At 37.1% G+C, this 19369-nt stretch overlaps 1 protein-coding gene across 3 annotated transcripts in view; it reads right to left on the bottom strand.

Annotated features, from left to right (window-relative positions):
* TNRC6B (trinucleotide repeat containing adaptor 6B) overlaps positions 1-19369 on the bottom strand; it is a 132349-nt gene that overhangs the window by 92261 nt on the left and 20719 nt on the right. For 2 of the 3 annotated variants that reach the window (XM_065634670.1, XM_065634708.1), the window contains exon 3: positions 17929-18027. In XM_065634670.1, the coding sequence (XP_065490742.1) occupies positions 17929-17982 (54 nt within the window). In that variant the 5' untranslated portion in view covers positions 17983-18027. The remainder of the gene's footprint in view (positions 1-17928; positions 18028-19369) is intronic. The other variant, XM_065634678.1, reaches the window with a different exon arrangement.

The following is a 19369-nucleotide window of genomic DNA, read 5'->3' as shown; positions in this document are numbered from 1 at the left end:
CCTGTTGCTGGTATGAGACAAGTACAATTCAGATGATGGTAAGCAAGGGAATAGTTTGTGGTCAGTACTGGGAAGAAAGGTGAAATACAGCATTTGGGAGTCAAGAAGCACAACATACAGCATATATAGTGCCAATCCAACAAGATTCCCATATAAAATAGAAAGTCAATTTAATGGAGATATAGAAAAGGAGAGATCATAAAAACTCAAGTATGAAATTGGAATGATTTTAAAACCAACAAAAACTTAGAAAGGAATAGGAAATTTTATTAGATCATTAACAATAAATTTGAATGAGAACATCTAGACGACCACCACCAGGACAAGGCAACTGCTGAAGTATGGCCAATAAAAGGCTTGCTTTAATATGAATTTTATATGAAGAATGCTAGTGACATAGCTGTTCCAGACACATTATCATCTAACATGCATATCTATCAAAATGACAATTTCCAAGAGAAGTGGGTAAAAAAATTAAGAAAAAAAAAAAAAATCACCTGAGCTAGAAACAACAAGATTGTAGGTCCAGGCGCAATCTGTTTTAAAGCAATTAGAAAATTCCATCTACTTTAAAAAATGTTGATCAGCTTGCTCTACTTCAGACAGTAAGCAGAAGTATCTGAAATGACTAAAATCTGCACCATAAAAAACTGTGCTGGGTCAGCTGAGATAGGGTTAATTTTCACAGGAAGCTGTGAGGGTACATGGCCAGGACAGCTGACCCAAATTGCCCAGAGGGATATTCAGTACCATATGACATCATGCTCAGAATAAAATTGGGGAGCACCCACTGCTTGGGGGGAGTCGCTGCACTCTGGGGGCTCTTGGTTCTTTGGACCAGCAGTGCTGCTTGATTGTGTTTGGTGCGAGTTGCTGTCCAGATCTCTATCGTTCCGGGACGGGACCAGGGGGTTCAGAGATAGAATGTTCAAGTGTGAGCTGCAGACCAGTGTTTGTGATCACTGCCAGGGAAATCACTACTTGGGAGCAGACTGTGTATTGATGTTGCCACATGGTGAGCGACTGCATTGTGTGTCCCTCGCTTTGTATATTCTTTCATTGTTATTACTGTTATTGTTTGTCTTTTCCCTTTTGATGTTCTGTTGAACTGTTTTTACTCCAACCCACTAGCTTCCCCTTTCGTTTCCCGATTCTCCTCTCCAACCCACGGGGGAGTGGGGTGAGCAAGTGGTACGTGGTTCTTGTTGCTGGCTGGGGTTAGACTATGACAAAAGGTGAAGAAGATATTGTACAATTATGTCAGCACTGAAAAAAAAAAAAAAAATGACTGGGCTTCATGTAACTTAGAGAAAAGCAATGACAAAGTTTCTCATGAGAAATTCACCAAGAAAATTAGTCACAGAGTGAGAAAGTACTGAGAAACAGAGAAACTGGTCCACACACAAAATAAAGATTAATTAGTAGGTTTTCACTGATGAAAAAGCTACCAATAAAATGCATCAAGACGCTAAAAGAGGACACGGGAACTTCAAGAAATTGAGTATTAGTGAACTAGAAAAAAAATTCCTCTTTAAAATGAACAACTGGACTGGTAGGAAACAGTTGGCTAGTCAGGCTCAGAAGATGATGGTTAGTGTGTTGCATGCTACCCGGAGGCTGGTATCAAGTGGGGTGCTTCAGGGGTCTACCCTAGGACAAGTCCATTAAACAACTTTACCAATGACTTGAAGGGCCAGGCAGGGTGTACTCTGGTCAGAATTTTAAGAGAATACCTAACTGGGGTGAAGAGGTTAAACCAACATGTCCAAGGGCAGGGTTGCTGTTCAGATGGACCTAGACAGGCTGGAGGAATGGACCCTACAGGGACTGTATGAATTTAGACAGGACAAACACAAAGCCCTGCACCTGAGAGGCCTTGGCAACCATACAGGCTGGAGACTGGCTGAGGAGCAGTTCTGTGGAAAAGGTATTGGCAGATAGCAAGCTGATCATAAGCCAGTAATGTGCCCTGGCAGGAAAGGTCAACAGTAACCCAGGCTTTATTAAGAGCATTGCCAGTAGATGAGGGAACTAATTGCCTCTACTCAGTGCTTATTATTCCAGGTATGGTCTAACATACTTCATTTTGGGCCCTTGGTACAAGAAATACATCCATAAAGTGGATGCAATAGGGCATCAAGATGCTCAAAGAGCCAGAGCACTTTCCCTGTGAAGAGTAGCTGAGGAAGCAAGGCTTGTTCCACCTGGAGAAGAGGCAGCTTTGGGGAGACCTAACAGCAGCCTGTCTGTATCTATGAGGAGGTCAGCGAGGAGGTCAGCAAGGAGTCCGACTCACCACAATGGTGTGCCACGACAGGACAACAAACAATGAGCAGAAGTTGAAACAAGGTAAGTCCAGACTGGATAGAAGATGACTCATTTTCACCATGAAGACCGTCAAACACTGGAACAGATAGTCCAGAGACGTTTTGTCGTCTCCTTGCTTCAAGGTTTTCAAGGCCACACTGGATAAAAATCGCTTGTAACCTGGTCTGACCTCATAGCTGACCCTGCTCACAGCAGGAGGTCAGTTTAGAGACCTCACAAGGTCCCTTCCAACCTGAATTTCCCAGCAATGCTATGAACACAAGAACAGATTCAGTTTAATGCTGAAAGGTAATACATAGGAGAAAAAAACCTCTACCAAATTCTCAACCAAGCAAGAACCTGCACTTCAGTGTGGAAAGGTCTAGGAAAAATATCTTAGTTACATAATTAAAATAAAGAAAAAAAAAAAAGAAGAAGAAACAACCACCAAGAAAAACTAAACTATACTGAACTGTAATACAGAAAGAAATACTGAAATTATGGTAGCAGAACCATAGTATGTCCTCTTTTAGAATACTGTCTATGAGTACAGGTAGTGAAGGCTGAATACCCTTCTACAACACTCTAAAAACATGAGAGCTCAGAACAAAGGTCTGAGGCAGAGGGAAGATTATATATGAATAAAATCCAACATTTGGGCTGCAGATGAATCTCTCTGAATGCAAGACAAGACATGACTGAGGCATACACAAAAAAGGCAGTCTGACAGTCTTGTAACAAATATCACCCGTTTGCTACCATAATACAAATAAAACCTAACCCACTCAAAAAAAACCCCCAAAAACAAGAACAAAAGCCAAACAAAAAACCCCACAAAACCAAAGAAAAACCAAGAGACTATATAAAATTATTTGGAAAATATACTGTTAAGCAGACAAAAATTAGCTGTTGTGCAAACATAAATTGCAACACCAAATTTCACAAGTCCTCGTGGATTTTATCTACGAAGATTTGTGTATTAGAGGATTACAAACCAACAGCAATATAAGCTTTTCCAGTTCTGGCAATGAGATCATTTTTCTGAAGTGAAAGCAGTTACATATATAAGATCATTCTACACTCCTCATCCAGTACAGCAATTTTTGCATTACTCTTTTTGTAGAACCTTGTCTCTAATTTTATTTCACTTGCCTGCATGTGCTAAACAATTTCATGATCAGTGATCTATATTTTTCACTTTGAAATAGATAGCCTAGCTATCTATTCATTAGTGTTATTTTTGAGATCCAAAAAAGTCCTTTAAAATATTTAGGTCTTTTTTCCCCAATGAAAATAGTAACATACCATTGTAGAAAGAACGAGAACACAATATTTTATGGTTTTGATTAAGTGACTACCTGAGGATGAACTGAAGAGAGGAACAGCATATAATAGCCACCGTTAGCTGAAAATATTCTTTTTGCCTGCACCCACAGTTCTTAATAAATTCCTGTGCACACTTCTTCCCCACATCTCTCAGTTTGTTTTTCTTCACTCTGTTCTCACCGTGTCATGTCCAGCACCCTTCTAATCTTCTTCTTAAGGAAGCTGGAGCCCAGAGTCCTCACAAAGTTTCAGCAATACACAGCATACAGCAACCACAACAGTTCTGGTTAAGTACAAGCATTCTGAAAATGCCTTTTCTAAGTCTTTAGTCTCTCTTGACTTAGACCATACGTAGGAAATGCAGTTGTCCTGAATGTGTACAAAAAGAGTGGAAGGTCAACATAAGACAAAACTCTTGCACCTATTGTATTCCTCCCAAGGAAAGAAGGTGGAATAGCAGAGGATCTGAAACACTTTAGTTTCTCTTCAAAGGACTGCAGAGGGAGCCATTGATTCCAAGAGGAGGAATCAAAGGAAGTGCAGTCCACACCTGTTCCTCCTGGCAAGCGATGGAGAAGGCTTCAAGATTCTGGCAGCTGGAAGCAAGAACCAGAAATAGACCCTTAAACAGCAGGGGGCAAGTCAATAGAAAACTTGCATTTAAAAAGAAAAAAAAAAAGGAACCGCAAGTTGTTGAACTCCATATTTTATTATTTCAAAGCTTTTTTTCCTTAAAAATCCAGGCACCTGTGAATATCCAAATTTTGACTAAAGCTTATAAGTTGAGTGTTCTAAAAAATGACAAATTGTTTCATATAAGTTAAAGCTATTCACAATTAGACACTCAATACTTAGTTTTCAGAAAATGAAATATACCAGAAGGAGCTTAGACATAAAAACTTTTACTTTTTTTTTTCTTCCAGAAGTGCAACACCTGTTACTACAGTTTCATACTACTCTTTCTAAAAATATCTTCAGTAAGACCTTAATGGATTTGATTAATGAGTAAACCTAATCTGGAGTTCCGAGATAAAGTCAGCCACACTTTGAAGGGTCAGAAAGTTTCAAGGGCAAAAGCATTATCTTTCCTGAATCCTGATGTCAGAAAGCACATTTTCCTAATGAGCTTCAACACCTTCATTAGATATTCTAACCCACCAAAACTGAACTGAGCATAAGAGAAACTAAACATTTTCTCAGGAAAATATATGCTTGTAAGAAATCCTAAATTTATAAAAAGCTATTAATTCTAAAGAGTATTTTGTCTTTTTGCCTTCTCCAGTTAAAGAAACATACTAATGCAGGTTCATCAGAGAGCTACTATCACTACCTTTTCCCACTCATTCTGTAGCTTCTTTTCACAGCTGTGATTTTTTTTTCTTTTCTATTTTTATAAAAAAATACTGCAACCAGCCACCTGAGTGAACAGGAGATGAAGACTTTTCAGATTTTTTAAATTTGCTGGCACCTCAAGCACACATGAACTGAAAACTTTATCTGAGTTACAATGAGACTCCAGTGAGGATCAGCCAAGGCCAAAAGCTGCTTTCCGCAGGTTGCAGCAATTTATTTCCAGGGTCTTAAGTTATCCACTAATTTTAACACAGCTACTGCAGGCCCAGGTCAAGACTGATAAATTTGGTGGTTTTGTCACAATTACTGCTTTAACACCAGTGCACCTTCCCAATAACCAGCAGCAACAGTGCTACTGGAAACAGCAGCCGTCAGCATTTCTTTTGTCTCACTAATACTTGCTTTAAGTAGAATTGCACAACCTAATCGTTAAAATCCAAGCAATTAGTCACTGGTCACTACTGCTAACGGTGGAAAGTCTGTAAATGCCAAGCAGTTAGAAGAACTTGTGAGAAATCTCGAACACAATCTGAGGTCTAACAGAAATGTAAATCACTACTACAAACGAAAGGAGAGCCAAGTCATCCCTCTGCCTGGCTTCATTATGAGCATTTTGGATGAACTGCATCAGGGAAAATTTTTCTCATTAGCAAAAGATTAATTAAATTTTTAATTTAACTTCTTTAATAAAAATCAACACAACTTAGCTGCAAAATCGTTAATAATTTCTTAGGAATAAATTGTGTTGAGCTAGCATCCTGAAATATGAATAGCACAAATTGGTTAGCAAAATTAGTCTCAAAATACACTTTTTAGATTAAACCTTACTTTCAGTATACAGATGTAAGCATTAAAAATACATCTTAAGAACACTTAAAAGAAATAATAGAAAAGAACAGTTCCTAAAATGACAAAGAGCAAAGTATTTTTCTGATCCACACAAAGGAATGTCTTAGAGAAATAATATGCATGAAAAGTTAACTGATTTTTGGGTCTCTTTCAGGATTTTGTTGTACTGTACAGCACTGTGATGTTCCCCAATTTTCAATTGAACCTTTTTTCCTCTCAATTTTTACAAAGCGCAGTCTCAGTATACAAAAAAATACCAACACAAGATGTGAACCATCTCCTGCCTGCTCACTGTTTTCTTGAAGTTTCTCATCAGCATCTAGATTGAGCATTTTAATATTGTTACCATCACGCGGTCCTAACTGGTTTTCCCATTAGTGAAAAAAGAAGTGAAAATGTACTAACCTAATCCTACTGCTAAGTCACACATCACATTCAGCACTTCCCTGCTAATCATTTTGAATGCTGACACTTAAACCAGACATAATTACTTTTTAAAATAACTTATCTAATACCTATGTTTGGTATATGCAACCTAATGGTACTGTAATTCCTGACTCAATGAAGCGTTACAACATTAACTATAAAAGTCAACATGTTAACATATACCATTGTTAAAATGTGCATCATCCTTATAGAACGAACCTGCAGCAGTGCTTAAAAGACTAGTAGTTTTGCTTCTGCCTCCACCTGTCACTAATTAATCAGCTGCACTTGCAGAAATAACCTATGGCCCATTTTCTATATAATTTTAAAAATGTTTATGTTATCATTATCTAATATTCTGTGAAACACTCGATAGCTTAACATGAATTCCATGCTAAGCTTAAAACAAATAGTTTTACAAATATCATGAAAACAACAGTCACACTTCGGAAATGCTGAAAAGGTCAGGACCCCAGACACATTTCCTATGGTATAGATAAGAAAGTTTATTTAATTAAAAAAATATTTTTTAAAAAAATGCATTCATTAGCTGCAAAATATTTCAAATACAACAGCTTATATAAATATATACATAAAAAATTAATCTGAATCTTGCTCTGAAGACAATTAGAACTACCTAGTTGGTTGCAGCAAGATACTGTTTTGCCATTAACACCTTCGAATGTCAGAGATGTTGAAGTCACTAAGTTATGGTATGACAGGATATCTAGAAATGCTATTTGAAAACTTCAACTCTGAAGCTACCAAGGCAGCTTTGAATAATAGTTCAGCTATCTGAGATACAAAATACATAAAGCATTCTGAATGTAAGTAGACGTGCTCTCCTTTTCCTGCACCACAGTTGATGATGCACTCCATCCATTTCTTAGTGTGTTCTGCACATAAATAGTAAGGATTCCAGAAAAAAACTTAACTTAGTAAGACACAAAAAATTCCCATGTTTTATTTAACTAACTTTCTGTATTATTTATTCTTCAGCTGAAGATCATTAGCATTTCACAAGCCATGCATTCTTGCTAACTTCCACAACTCTGAAAAAACCTTTTACATTTCCATAACAAACTTTTTACGTTTTCCATTTGGGGGAAAAATCTGACCCGACGGCCCTTGAACAGTTCACCCCCCACCACTACATTGAACAGTCACTCCTATGCAGCCCAATGACTATTTAGCCAACTCGTTTTACAGTTAATTTCCTATTTATGGTGCAGACACACACAAACAAGTTATAGCAGTTTAAACTGACATCTGTAAGTGGCCGATATTTTGGTATCCGCATTGATAACCACTCCAACAAGGAAGAGAGAAAACATGTTGACTGCTCTTTTCCACTTTGATTGGGAAAGCTAGATGATGCATTGCCACAAAAGGCCAACAGGCACAAACAACTAAGAGCATTTTTGATGGCTCACAAAAGCAGACGATGATCAGAATCCATGAAAAATAAATTAGACTTCTGCACTACACATTCAGTCACCTTCACTGCCACAAATATTGTTTTCTGCTGTTTGCTGGGAGCAACTGAAAGTGACATAAACCAGGCACACACAAAGAGGTGCAGAAATAATTCTGCCCTAGAGATCTGACCAGACAGGCAAGGAAGTAAAAGAACTTTCTTTTCTGTGTTCACAGAAGAGAAATCTATTGTGTGGATTCTAAACACACAGAAACTGCCAGTGGCCCAGAAAGTTCCTGAGCAACAAACAGGTGGAAGCTGAGAGCAATTCTGTTGTAAGTATATATTAACCCTGCTTTAAGTCTGTCTTAGGCATCCACCTTAGACCATTGTCAAAAGGAGAAGGAATACAGACTATTCATACTCACACTTGGAAACCTTGTATATGTTGAAGCCTATCAATATGACTTCAGAGTACTTTCTTGGCAACCTAATTTCATAGAGGCTTATTGCATCTGTACACAACTATTATATTACGTTCTCCCTTCTTCATAATACTCTGTCTTGTCTACTATCCAAATGTCTTGGTGAACAGACTTTAAACAAGTGACAGGAGATGTTGCCATGCTTTTAATGTTGCTTTTACCCTCAGGGGATTTGACATCGCATAATGCCTTTTTGCGGAGTTCAAGTGTTCTTAGTTGTCCACGCACTCTTATCTACATTAATGATGAAGACCATCACTACTATTGTTAGTGGCAAGAATAAAAAAAAGCTCTTCTCCACAAACCCCATATCCACCTTTTCTACACCCAATGAGAGAAGAAAAAAAAATTGATGAATTGAAAAATTCATACCTGAAAAGATAGAAACCCTTCAAACTGTGTGCCAATAGTACAACCACATGAGAAGAGATACTCTGTAAGCAAAGCCACAAAACAGTGTCCCTGACTGTCTGTCTCCAAAACCATAGTGGAAATACAACACTTTAGCTCTCAAACGCAAAACTGCCTTTTTTTAAGGCAAATATTTGCTTTTTTGTCTGTTTTGCAAATTATTATAAGCTGCTGTAATCAACTGAAGAAGAGGTGCTATTGGTTAAGAAAAAAAACCTAACAAGAGAAGATCTTTGAAAAAGAACTTCTAAAAGAATGGAAAAGATGAGTTTAAACGGAGTTTTATTTAACACTGAAGCATTTTTTCCTTTGGAAATCAGAGATAGAAACCTGTTCACTGCAATGACATTCCATGCCATTACATTTCCTCCACATGAATGGTACATATGAAAAGGCTGGATCAAAGGACTGCATGACGGTTCTTACAGATCTCAAAAGTCAATTTGGCAGATGATGGTATTTTCAAGGGGAAAGAAAATACAACATTGTATAAACCTTCTCTCTTGTGCTTCAAAAGCACTTCAGGGTATTCTGAGATTACAAAACACAGAGAGTCATCTTTCAGTCTGGTATCTGTATTTCAGAAGTCTTCACTATGGGTTAAGGAGGTTTCAAACAAGCAATCCATCTTGCCTTTGTAGAAAACAGACACGCAACTGGCCAAATCTTGCACTTGATCCTGAATTTCTTTAAAAATGTCCAAGCAGCTAAGCTATCAACAGCATTCCTTTACAGCAGTTCAAGTAGCACTGGCTGTTTAATTCCCACATGCTTTTTTGCAAAGTCCTCAACAATTTTACCTTGTTTATAACTGCTGTTCTGTAAAGCCAGTAGACCCTGATAACATACTGTAATGGTTTTGACTAGGATAGAGTTAAATTTCTACATGGAAGCTTGTATGGGGCTATGTTTTAGATTTGTGCTGGAAACAGCGCTGATAACACAGGGATGTTTTAGCTACTGCTGAGCAGGGCTTGCACAGAGTCAAGGCCTTTGCTGCTTCTCACACCACCCACCAGTGAGTGGGCTGGGGGTGCACAAGAAGTTGGGAGGGGAGACAGCTGAGAGAACTGACCCAGTGATCAAAAGGGATATTCCACACCATATGACATCATGCTTAGCAGTAAAACTGATGTGGTGGAGGGTGGGTGGGGATGCGAGTGGAGGTTGGCAGGGGCTGCCAGTCCTCAGGGGCTGGCTAGGTATGGGTTGATGGTAAGCAATTGTTTTCCTGCTTTCATTTTGCATCACTCATTTTTTTCCTTGGATTTTATTTTCCTCTCTCTCTCCCTTCCCCACCCCCAACCTTACTTTAAAAAAAATAAATAAAATAAATTTAAACTGTCTTTATCTTACCCCAAGTGTTTTCTTACTTTTACCCTTCTGATTCTCCCCCTCATCTCACTGAGGGGGGAGCGAGTGAGCGGCTCTGTGGTTCTTAGTTGCCAGCTGGGGTTAAATCACATAAAATAATTATAGCTTTTTGCTACAATGCCTTGATATTTTGAAATTCAAGGTTATAAACTCACGAGCATGTTCCCCACCACCCTTTCCCCCTTGAGTAGAAAGGTCCAACCACGTAGAGTTTTGTAGGAAAGTGTTATTAGGTTATTTTGTTAACCACAATATTAAAGTTCAAGAGAAAAACTAACCCAAAATTTCTGATCCCCTTGACAGACTATGTTAATTCCTTTTTAAAACAAAAGAAGTGTGCCATAACATTTTTACAAGCTTTAATAACATGTCATTAAAAGAGAGGACCACTTTATTGACTTAAGATTTAAAGTAATTTTGTTCTTTACTGAGAGATGAATGGATTTTTCTGTCTTTTAAATACACGATATGCAAAGATTTTGGTTTTGAAATTACTCTCCTAAGGAGCTGTAACATTTTCAGGCTAGAAAAATTAAGCTAGCAGAGCACGGTGAAGATGACATCAGTTTCTGTTGTGAAAAACTGTCTCTGTGCTCAGATCAGTTCTTAAGCTGCTGCCTTCCAGGAGAAAGCTAAGTTAAGCGTCTTGCTAGGCACAATAACTCTCTACTTCTAAAAGACTTAAGACTGTAGGAACTCAGTATAGTTGTAGGTTAACATTAGAAAGATTAGCTGCTCCTACAACTCATGTTCCAGAAAAATGATACTCTGTGTATCAGGGAACAGAAATGTTGGAAGCTCCACGAGTAACCCACCAGATGACATAAAAAAATGAATAAACTAATACATTCCAAAAATATAGTGATAAACAAACAACACAACTTTCCTGGACCCAACGGAGAGGCAACGGCCACATGAGTAACTGAAACCTACCCTGACTTACCAGGTATTGACAAGAAAGTACACTGAGGTTGAAAGTTCACCTCATTGTAACAAGCCAAAATTGTCAAGAGTAGCAGGGATTCGTACTATAGAGAAACCATCAAGCCTGAAAGCACCATGTACCAGGCCAGTACTAAACTGGTAAACAGCTTTTTTTAAACTACAGTGATAAAGCATTTTGTTAATTTCATTACTGTATAGGCCTTCAGCCTGATTTTTTAAAAATTATTTAGTGCCATCTGAATAGAAACCCAGTTCTGTATCACTAAGTAGTATTATAAGCCTCAGGGGTTTGGATGCTGTGAACTTTAACTACCCAACTAAGATTTTCTTTCTACTATATGAATTCTAAATCCCACATAATGAAAGCACCAGCCTAACTTTTGCACTGTCATCAGCATCAAGCAACACCCACTATCAAAAACTGAGCATGACTTATGCATAAATGCAGTTAGTGAACAATCGCACTTTTAAGAAAGGCACCTCCGGACTGGCAACACTCCCTAACACTTTCATCTGAATTTTAAGCTTCTGTTTATAAATATAAAAACATGTAACTTAACAAATACAAATACTACTCAGGCAGGCTTATGTTTCATTATTCTCAACATACATGAAATAAAATCAAGAGCTAAGATACTTGAGTAAATGTCATATACTTTTTAACTTTCTCATCACATGAGTGAATGTTTCAGGATAAAGAAAAAACAAACACACACACACAACATAGCCAGTGACAACAGAGTTCTGAAGAGTGATTTAAACAGAAAATGCTATTTCACAATTAGACACCAAGAGGCAAGAAAAGTAAGAATTAACCAGGATGAGAAGAGGCAGGCAATAATGTAAGGGAAAGATTCATGTTGACAGATAAGAATGGGGGCAACATGAAAGGAAATAAAACAAGGATTAACAGGTAACCTCAAGACAGCTTGGTAAGTGGCACTGTACAGTGAGACTGAACAATAGAAGAAGCCTCAATGTTTGTGTTACTGATTTTGAAAAAGCCACCCAAGTAGGGAAAAATAGCTCAATTTCTAGACTACCTATTCAGTTCAATAATTATTTGTACAAATGCTAATGAAAACTTTGACTAAAAATAAGTTTATCTAATATCACACAGTACAGAATCTTTTCTGCTTTCCTGTACTTATTAGGAATTGAGTATTATTGCAAATCCTGTGCAGCCACATTTTTCATCAAAATCTTGTGTACCTGGATTTTTATCATACAAAGCATTAAAAGGGCAGAACTCGCTGTTTTTCCTCTTTTCCCTTCTATAACACTGAATCAAACCCATGATTCAGAAACACCTTTCTATAAATTAATTAGGTCAAAGTCTCTCCCTTCCTGCAAATTCATAGGTTTTTACTTCAAAAGATGAAGGGAGCAGAGGGGGAAATTTTACATTTGACATTAAAATTTTAATTGCATTTTTGAGAAGTTCGCAACATAAGCTCAAAACTCCTGCCAATATTGAAAGAAATCTAAAAATACTTCAAATCAGGTATAACGTTTTAGCTTCCTCCTGCAATACTTTACAGCAAAGGAACAACCGAGAAACAAAGTTTAAGTGTTGTCTGTGCAGTAATCCTTGACAGATGGAAGAAAACAGCTGAAAAGAAATTAGTCACAAACAAGCAGCTCTGTGCTTGTTAATATTTTCAGAGCACCCAGTCTGTTAATGGGAAAAGCCTAGTAATCATTAGAGGCAAATTAACTACCACATAATGTAATTGAAAAAAACAAATTATAATCCAAAGAACGGTAGAGGGTGTAGGGTTCCAAGTAGAAATGTTAGAAATGTTGTTTTGCTTTCCTTTTTTTTTTTTTTTGAGGAAAAGAGAGCCTGAAATGCCAGAAACCAGAAACTTTGTCCCCCAACTACTAATATTTTATTAAGTGAAAAGATATTTCACTGTACGATATTTACCAGCAGATCATATGGATAAAATAGACCAAATATTCCTGTCAAATGAGACTTCTATATCTGCCAAAAATAAATACATTTTTTAAAACCCTACACTCATTTGAAAAAGCTTACTTCTGTACAGGTTGTTTCCCCTCTTTGTGGCACTAATATTATATAGTTATTGGAATCAAGAACGTGCTACTGACCGGTGCCAGCTGTCTTTACTGTGTTGATGCCATATTAACAGAAAGGGTATTTCCTGATAGTGTGACAATAAGGAAAAAACTGAGATCAAACAAAGGAACCAGTGAAGATGAAAAGCCCTGGCAACAAAACTATCAAGACAGCAAGTTTCTTCAGAAGCAGCCTATGGGGCAGGGGGCAGAAGGGGAAAGAGCATGCACAAAAACCACTCTTTGCTGGAAAGCAATCCAATGAATATCAAAAAACTAAAGGGAAGAATTGTAGAAACTTCCCAAGTATGAAAACTGAGAAGAATGAGAGCACACCTCAACTACCACTATATATATATAAATACATATATATATATATAAAAATAAATACAATTACGAAATGAAATAAAGATGTATGCATTAATAACAGTGGGGGAAACAAACAAAGGGAGGACTGAGTCTATCAGTAACTTTCCTTAGGTTACCAATTACCAAGTTCCTCAATTACCAAGAAGTTGCCACTGGATTTCTTTCATTCATTTCAAGAGTGGCAAAGCCAAGCACAAAGGCCAACTTTTGTAGCAGTGCTGCCAGGCTGATAGGAGTCAAGCAAGACTATCACTCTTCATGATGCCTAACTGCAAAGATTAAATTTTCTAATTGCGCCTCACATAATGTTAATTAGTTTGAAGCACATAACTAAGTGAGTCTTTCCAGTGACCTGCTGGGCTCTACATGAGGCGCAATTTTTTTATTTTTCAAAACCAGAAGGAAATCTCCTTTCCTCCTCAAGGCTTAGTCTTGATATCTCAGAATACTATTGCAGTCTAGGATACCAGAAATTCTGAAACAGTTATATAACCAACCAAATCAGTTCAAAAGAAATAAAGCATGATATATATTTTTAACTTTTTTTTCCACTGTATGATAGAGTGTCCACACATAACTTTTCAGGTTATTTTCAGACTGACACCACAAGAAAGTTAATTCTTGCAGTACCCAAATCTTATTCATCATGAAAGATGACTTTGATGTCATCCCTGACACCACAGAATACTCATATTCAGGTATACCTCAATATACAATAAATTGGGTTTCTCAAATTATGCCCTTGTGACTCCAGAAGGGAAGTACCAAGGCTTCTTACTGGTTAGGACTGCTGACAGCATTAACATACTGCCTCTTCCCATGCTACTGGAAAAGAACATAAAAAGCAAAGTGAGTGACATCTTTTCTACCAATTAAACATTCTTTTAACTGAAGACTCTGGAAACAAATATCAATAACTGGTCATGGGATCTGCAGTTCCAGGTAACTGAGAATACTAGTCTAATGACTGCTTTTCCTGCAATGGGCATCAACAGGAACCCCCCTTGCTTTCTCATTTTGTGGAGTCAAGAGAGTCAAGTTATTTACACTCTGAGGTACAGAGCTTCATGTAGTGAGTCTTACTCTTTACAAAGATAAATTATGAGCATGTCTTGCCGTGATGATAAAGACAAAACGCCCTGATATCAACATAACGAAGATCTCTCTAGAAGTTAGCATATTTTCTTGTTTTCCCCCTCAAGTTCAATGCATACTTATGGAAAATAAGAAGGATCAATTTTCAACTCAAGATAAGCTTAAGACAGTGTCAGAAGTGATTGCCAGGTGACATTTCTGCAAAGACTCTACTTGGAAAAGTAATACAGCATGGAAGGGTACATTCAGTTACAGAGTCTAAAGACAATTTTCCATGTCTGCTTGTTCAAGTGGTTTTCAACTTAAATTCAGGCAAAGTGATAACAGGAACACTTTCCAAGAGCCCCAAATGTAGGTCTTGCACTTCTTGTCAAGACTAAAACTGAGTAAGAAAGAAATTCTGAACAGGAGGGAAGTACCTACAAGATGTCTGGGCATCCTGCGTTGTGACAAAAAATAAAACTATCAAGCATAGTCATAGCAACACCATTTACTACTCAAGAGAAATGCTTTAAGTGTAGCTGATACCAAGGCATTCCAGCATTTAGGCCTAAGCCTTTGTCTTTTGAACAAAGTGTTTTTTAACTTATATTTTGTTAAGTTTGTATCTTAACATAGAAACAAAAAAAGCATAAAAATAAGTTCTACAATATTTTCCTCCATCTTTTGCAACAATAGCTTTAAAGTCCTGCAAGACTGAAGAAACAATTTCAAAATGGAAAGCTTGCCCGCTTTTTTGTCGTAATTATTCTGAGGCAGCAAATAAAGGATGCTACAAATCACCATAAACAGTAATTTCATTCTTTGTATACATGCAAAAGTCTTTTTGGCTAGAAATTAATTATTCAGAACAAAGGCTAGGATTGGGGCCTTAATCTGACCTCATACATGATATAATCAAACTTCTTGTCACTGAAGTAGCTGGAATGTACTTAATCAGCATTAACTAATCTCATAAGACCTATGAGCTGCAGACTCAACTCCTATGGTGTTTAAGAGAAGAGCTTCAAAGGAGCTGCTAACATATGAAGTGTTCCAAGTCCTTCTTGAGAGTTCATAGAAAATAAAATGCCAGAAGATGACAGCATCTTTAGACATTATTTACAGGATCAAAAATAATTTCCAGTGAAGGCAAAAGTATAGGTAAATTATGGGATTTTTGATAACAGAGTGTAAACTGAGTGTGGACCAAAAGGATTGCTGGCGCTTAAATATGGGTATAAAAGAAAAAAAAAAGCCACACACAAAACCCACCCCCCAAACCACACCAAACCTCTAGAAAAACACAGAAGATCCACTGATCTGAGTAATAAGCATAACAATTATATATTTAGCTTTTATTTACAGATTGGTGTTTTGGAACAGGTAAAAAGGGAGAAATGAAAGGTCCAAATAAAATATGAACGAATACACAATTACATTAGTGTCTTTGAAACACAAAACTAACTTCTTCCAAAAATACTCCTGTCACCAGCCTGGAGGAGGTTGGGGCAAGGGGATTAAAAAAAAAAAAAAAAAAAAAAAGCTCTGACGAAAGGAAAAAAACCTGAACTATATTACTTAAGCCTTATAAAATATTTCTTAGAAAAACGTATCTTTATGAAAATGGCTCACTAGATCATGTAAACATTTGGAAATTAAGGACATCACTTTAATGATACAAGACAATATAGTGGAATATACTTTGCCTAAATTTTTCTAGGACAAATCCTTCAATTTTAACAGCTATAAAGCTCTCCTGAGACCAGGAAAGAGAGGATAATTATTTACAGAATAAAGAAAACACTGAAAAATACACTTCAGTGAGTAGTCCTGTACACCACAGGATGGGAAGAATGACTAGATGTAGTCATGAGTCTTTTTTTACTTAATATATACTTATCCTAAACAGCTCTTTGATTAATAACATGGATTACCAGATGTACAATTCCAAATCTCCCACGTTCTCTAAACAACAATTACTTCAAAGCAATACTGCATATGCACTTAGGTATTTGAAGTCAGCCTACAATATTTTTAAAAAATATTTAGTGAGCTTAAATTTTAAACACCTAATGTTGGAAGAGAGATATAAGGTTTGCCATTACACCCAGAATTAAGAATGCCAAAAAAAGCATGCTTTTCATTGGAGGAAAAGAATAACTCTCACAAGACAGTTACTTCAATCTACTTCCTGCCACACAGACAAAAAAATGAAAGCTATTTATCCATACACATACACACATACATACAGCACCTGTGTGTATGTGCATAAATATGTACACACACACACACAGACTGAGATTCTCTCTGTTTGGTGAAAAGTAAGCACCAGTAACCATGCTAATGAAATTACTAATTCATTGCACCACAATATTTCCTCTTATATGTCTATCCCCCACTAAACCTTGCAATCACAACCTTGTCAAGAGATGCATCTGATGCCCTGGCTGGCTGCAGGTACATCCATTGAACTGTTTTCATTTGTCAGCTCCTAATCTAGAGAGCGTTCCTTCAAAGCTATCTGAAATTAACACAATTCCTAAAGCACATGCAAGACAATTGCCAAATCCTTCCTCTAATAATTAATCACCTCCTAACTTGATGCTTACAGCTTAAAAGTGTTTTGTTCTATTAGGACATAAAATGACAAGAACATTTCTCAAACAAGCTACAGCTAGAAAACAACAAATTTTAATTTCATTCCTCTGTTTTTTCACTTTTTCAGCCAGTCTCTTACACAAAACTACAAGCAAGCTAACAATGATTCATATGCTTGTGAAATTTAGGAACCATATTTTAAACAGAGATCAGTTGCAAAGACAACACTAACTTGTTGAGATAGTCTGGACTATAAAACAAGTTTATAACCCCATTGAAGAATATGATAATCACTATGTCATGATGCATACCAAAGTTATTCGTGACTCAACATCTGGATCTTCAGGAAGTAAGCAAAAAACAGGACACAACCAACATTATATTCAACAGCACACTTTATAGCCTCTTCTCCCAACAAGGTATGTGGGGTCAGAGGTACCTTTAAAAACAACATACTATCCAGTCTCACAACAAAGCACATGCTGTCAAGTACAAGGAAACAAGCAGCAGAACGCCTTGAATATAGACCAGTCAGCAATCCACAACACTGACATCTGCACCTACAGGCCCACTTGCCTAATTCTTTAAGTCGGTTGAGTGTGGGTGGGTAGGACAGAAAGCTTGACAAGCCCTTCCAGCTCTAACAAATGGAGTACCATCAAGGTTAGTATTCCTTTACAGGAGTTTCCTCTTTCCTTCCTGGGAATGCCCAAAGACACATACTCCAATCCTTAGTAGACAGCAAAAAAGCCTTTAAAGACTATTTTTTAAATATCTCCAGAGTAATAAATATTATTCACTTGCATGCAGGTATTTATTAAAAATACCACCCACAGTTACTGTTCACTCCATGTATCTCCCATTTCAGCCAAGCAAGCTCTTGTTCCTCTGAAACACAGCGACATTTACCTCACTGACCTTGGGACTGCCTTCCTCCAGTATTTCTCCCTCATCAGTTTGCATGGGAACGGGATCTGTGCAAAGCTCTGCAGAAATGCAAAATACTGCCTAAAAGATGAAAAAGAAAGACATATTTTTAAAATAATGATCCTTTCACCTTTAACAGTGTTATGTGAGATTGCAGTGCACATAAATAACAATTCGAGCCTATGACTTTTAATGTTCCCATTCTGTGCATATTCACTGAATTTATATGTTTTACATAAAAAAGTAAGACAACTGTTATTCAGGATAAGATATAACTCTACTTAATTAAGAGGGGGAAAAAAAAAAAAGCACCTAACAGGAATATACTTTATTTTTAAATTTTTAAATATGTCATTGCTGACTACTTAACACATTAATTGTGTTTACTCATTAAAGCTACAGTCAGTAAGGAATAATCACACATACTAGAGCTGAACAATTCTTTCTTACTAGGAAATAGCTTTTGTGCAAATATATGCTTCACAGATTTGGCTTACAGACAACCTAAATGTTATTAGTTTGAAAACTGTTAGACTTCCAGTGATCCCATAGTACCTCTGAATTCTTAATCTAGGAAATTTAATCTAGAGAATTTTTCCTTGACTTCATTTTAGAAATAAATACATTATAGGTTCTAAATGGTTCAAGGAACTGATAAAGTCATTCATCTTTAAGTCAACATTTCCATTCTAATCCAGGTCAACAGCTCCCAGTATTTTCAAATATTCAACAGTACTTGGTAATTTATTTTGAAATTTGTTTCATAGTGTGAGTGCAGTTCCGACTGAACAAAAACCTACATACCAAGCTACATTCTCAGAATTGTAAAGTAACTTATGGAAAAACGCAATACAGCTAGGGAGACATTGGTTACAAAAATTAGAATGCCTTCTACTCCAGAGGATAACTCCTCTTTCAGAGGTAATGGATTAAATTCATCAATTCAGGAGATCAAACACACCAGCATAAGTTCAGCAGGAATCTCTCAGTCTCAACATGCAAGATATAAGCTATCAGCAGATCCATAACATGCCAGGTATATCAAAAGTAAGGGCTCACACCAAGTTAAAAACTCTCTTAAAGCCAAGAGCCGTTGGCCTTTAACAGCTGTGCCTCTCAAGATGCCGTAACTCTTCAACTGCACCAGCATTTAAAATCCAGTTAAAGTGTCTCAATTTTTGCGCCTCAGCTACAGAGCTGCTGACTCTACAGTCACCTTCACAGCAGCAATTCCAAGCCTGGAAACTGACAGCTTTGGGAGTGCAAATAGTAATGAGGCCAAAAAGAGAAAGCTTGGAAATTGTTCATCTAGATGCACCTCCTCCATTTCAAGGTTAAAGCCTATTCATAAGGTAAGGCTGTCTGCACTGCAAACATCTGTATGTTGTGCATAGGTAGACAACATCTTTCACGGCTATTAAGT

Source organism: Caloenas nicobarica, chromosome 1, assembly GCF_036013445.1.
Source record: "Caloenas nicobarica isolate bCalNic1 chromosome 1, bCalNic1.hap1, whole genome shotgun sequence".
NCBI classification, from domain to species: domain Eukaryota; kingdom Metazoa; phylum Chordata; class Aves; order Columbiformes; family Columbidae; genus Caloenas; species Caloenas nicobarica.
The sequence above is the reverse complement of the archived record's forward strand: the minus strand, read 5'-3'. Positions and strand labels throughout refer to the sequence as shown.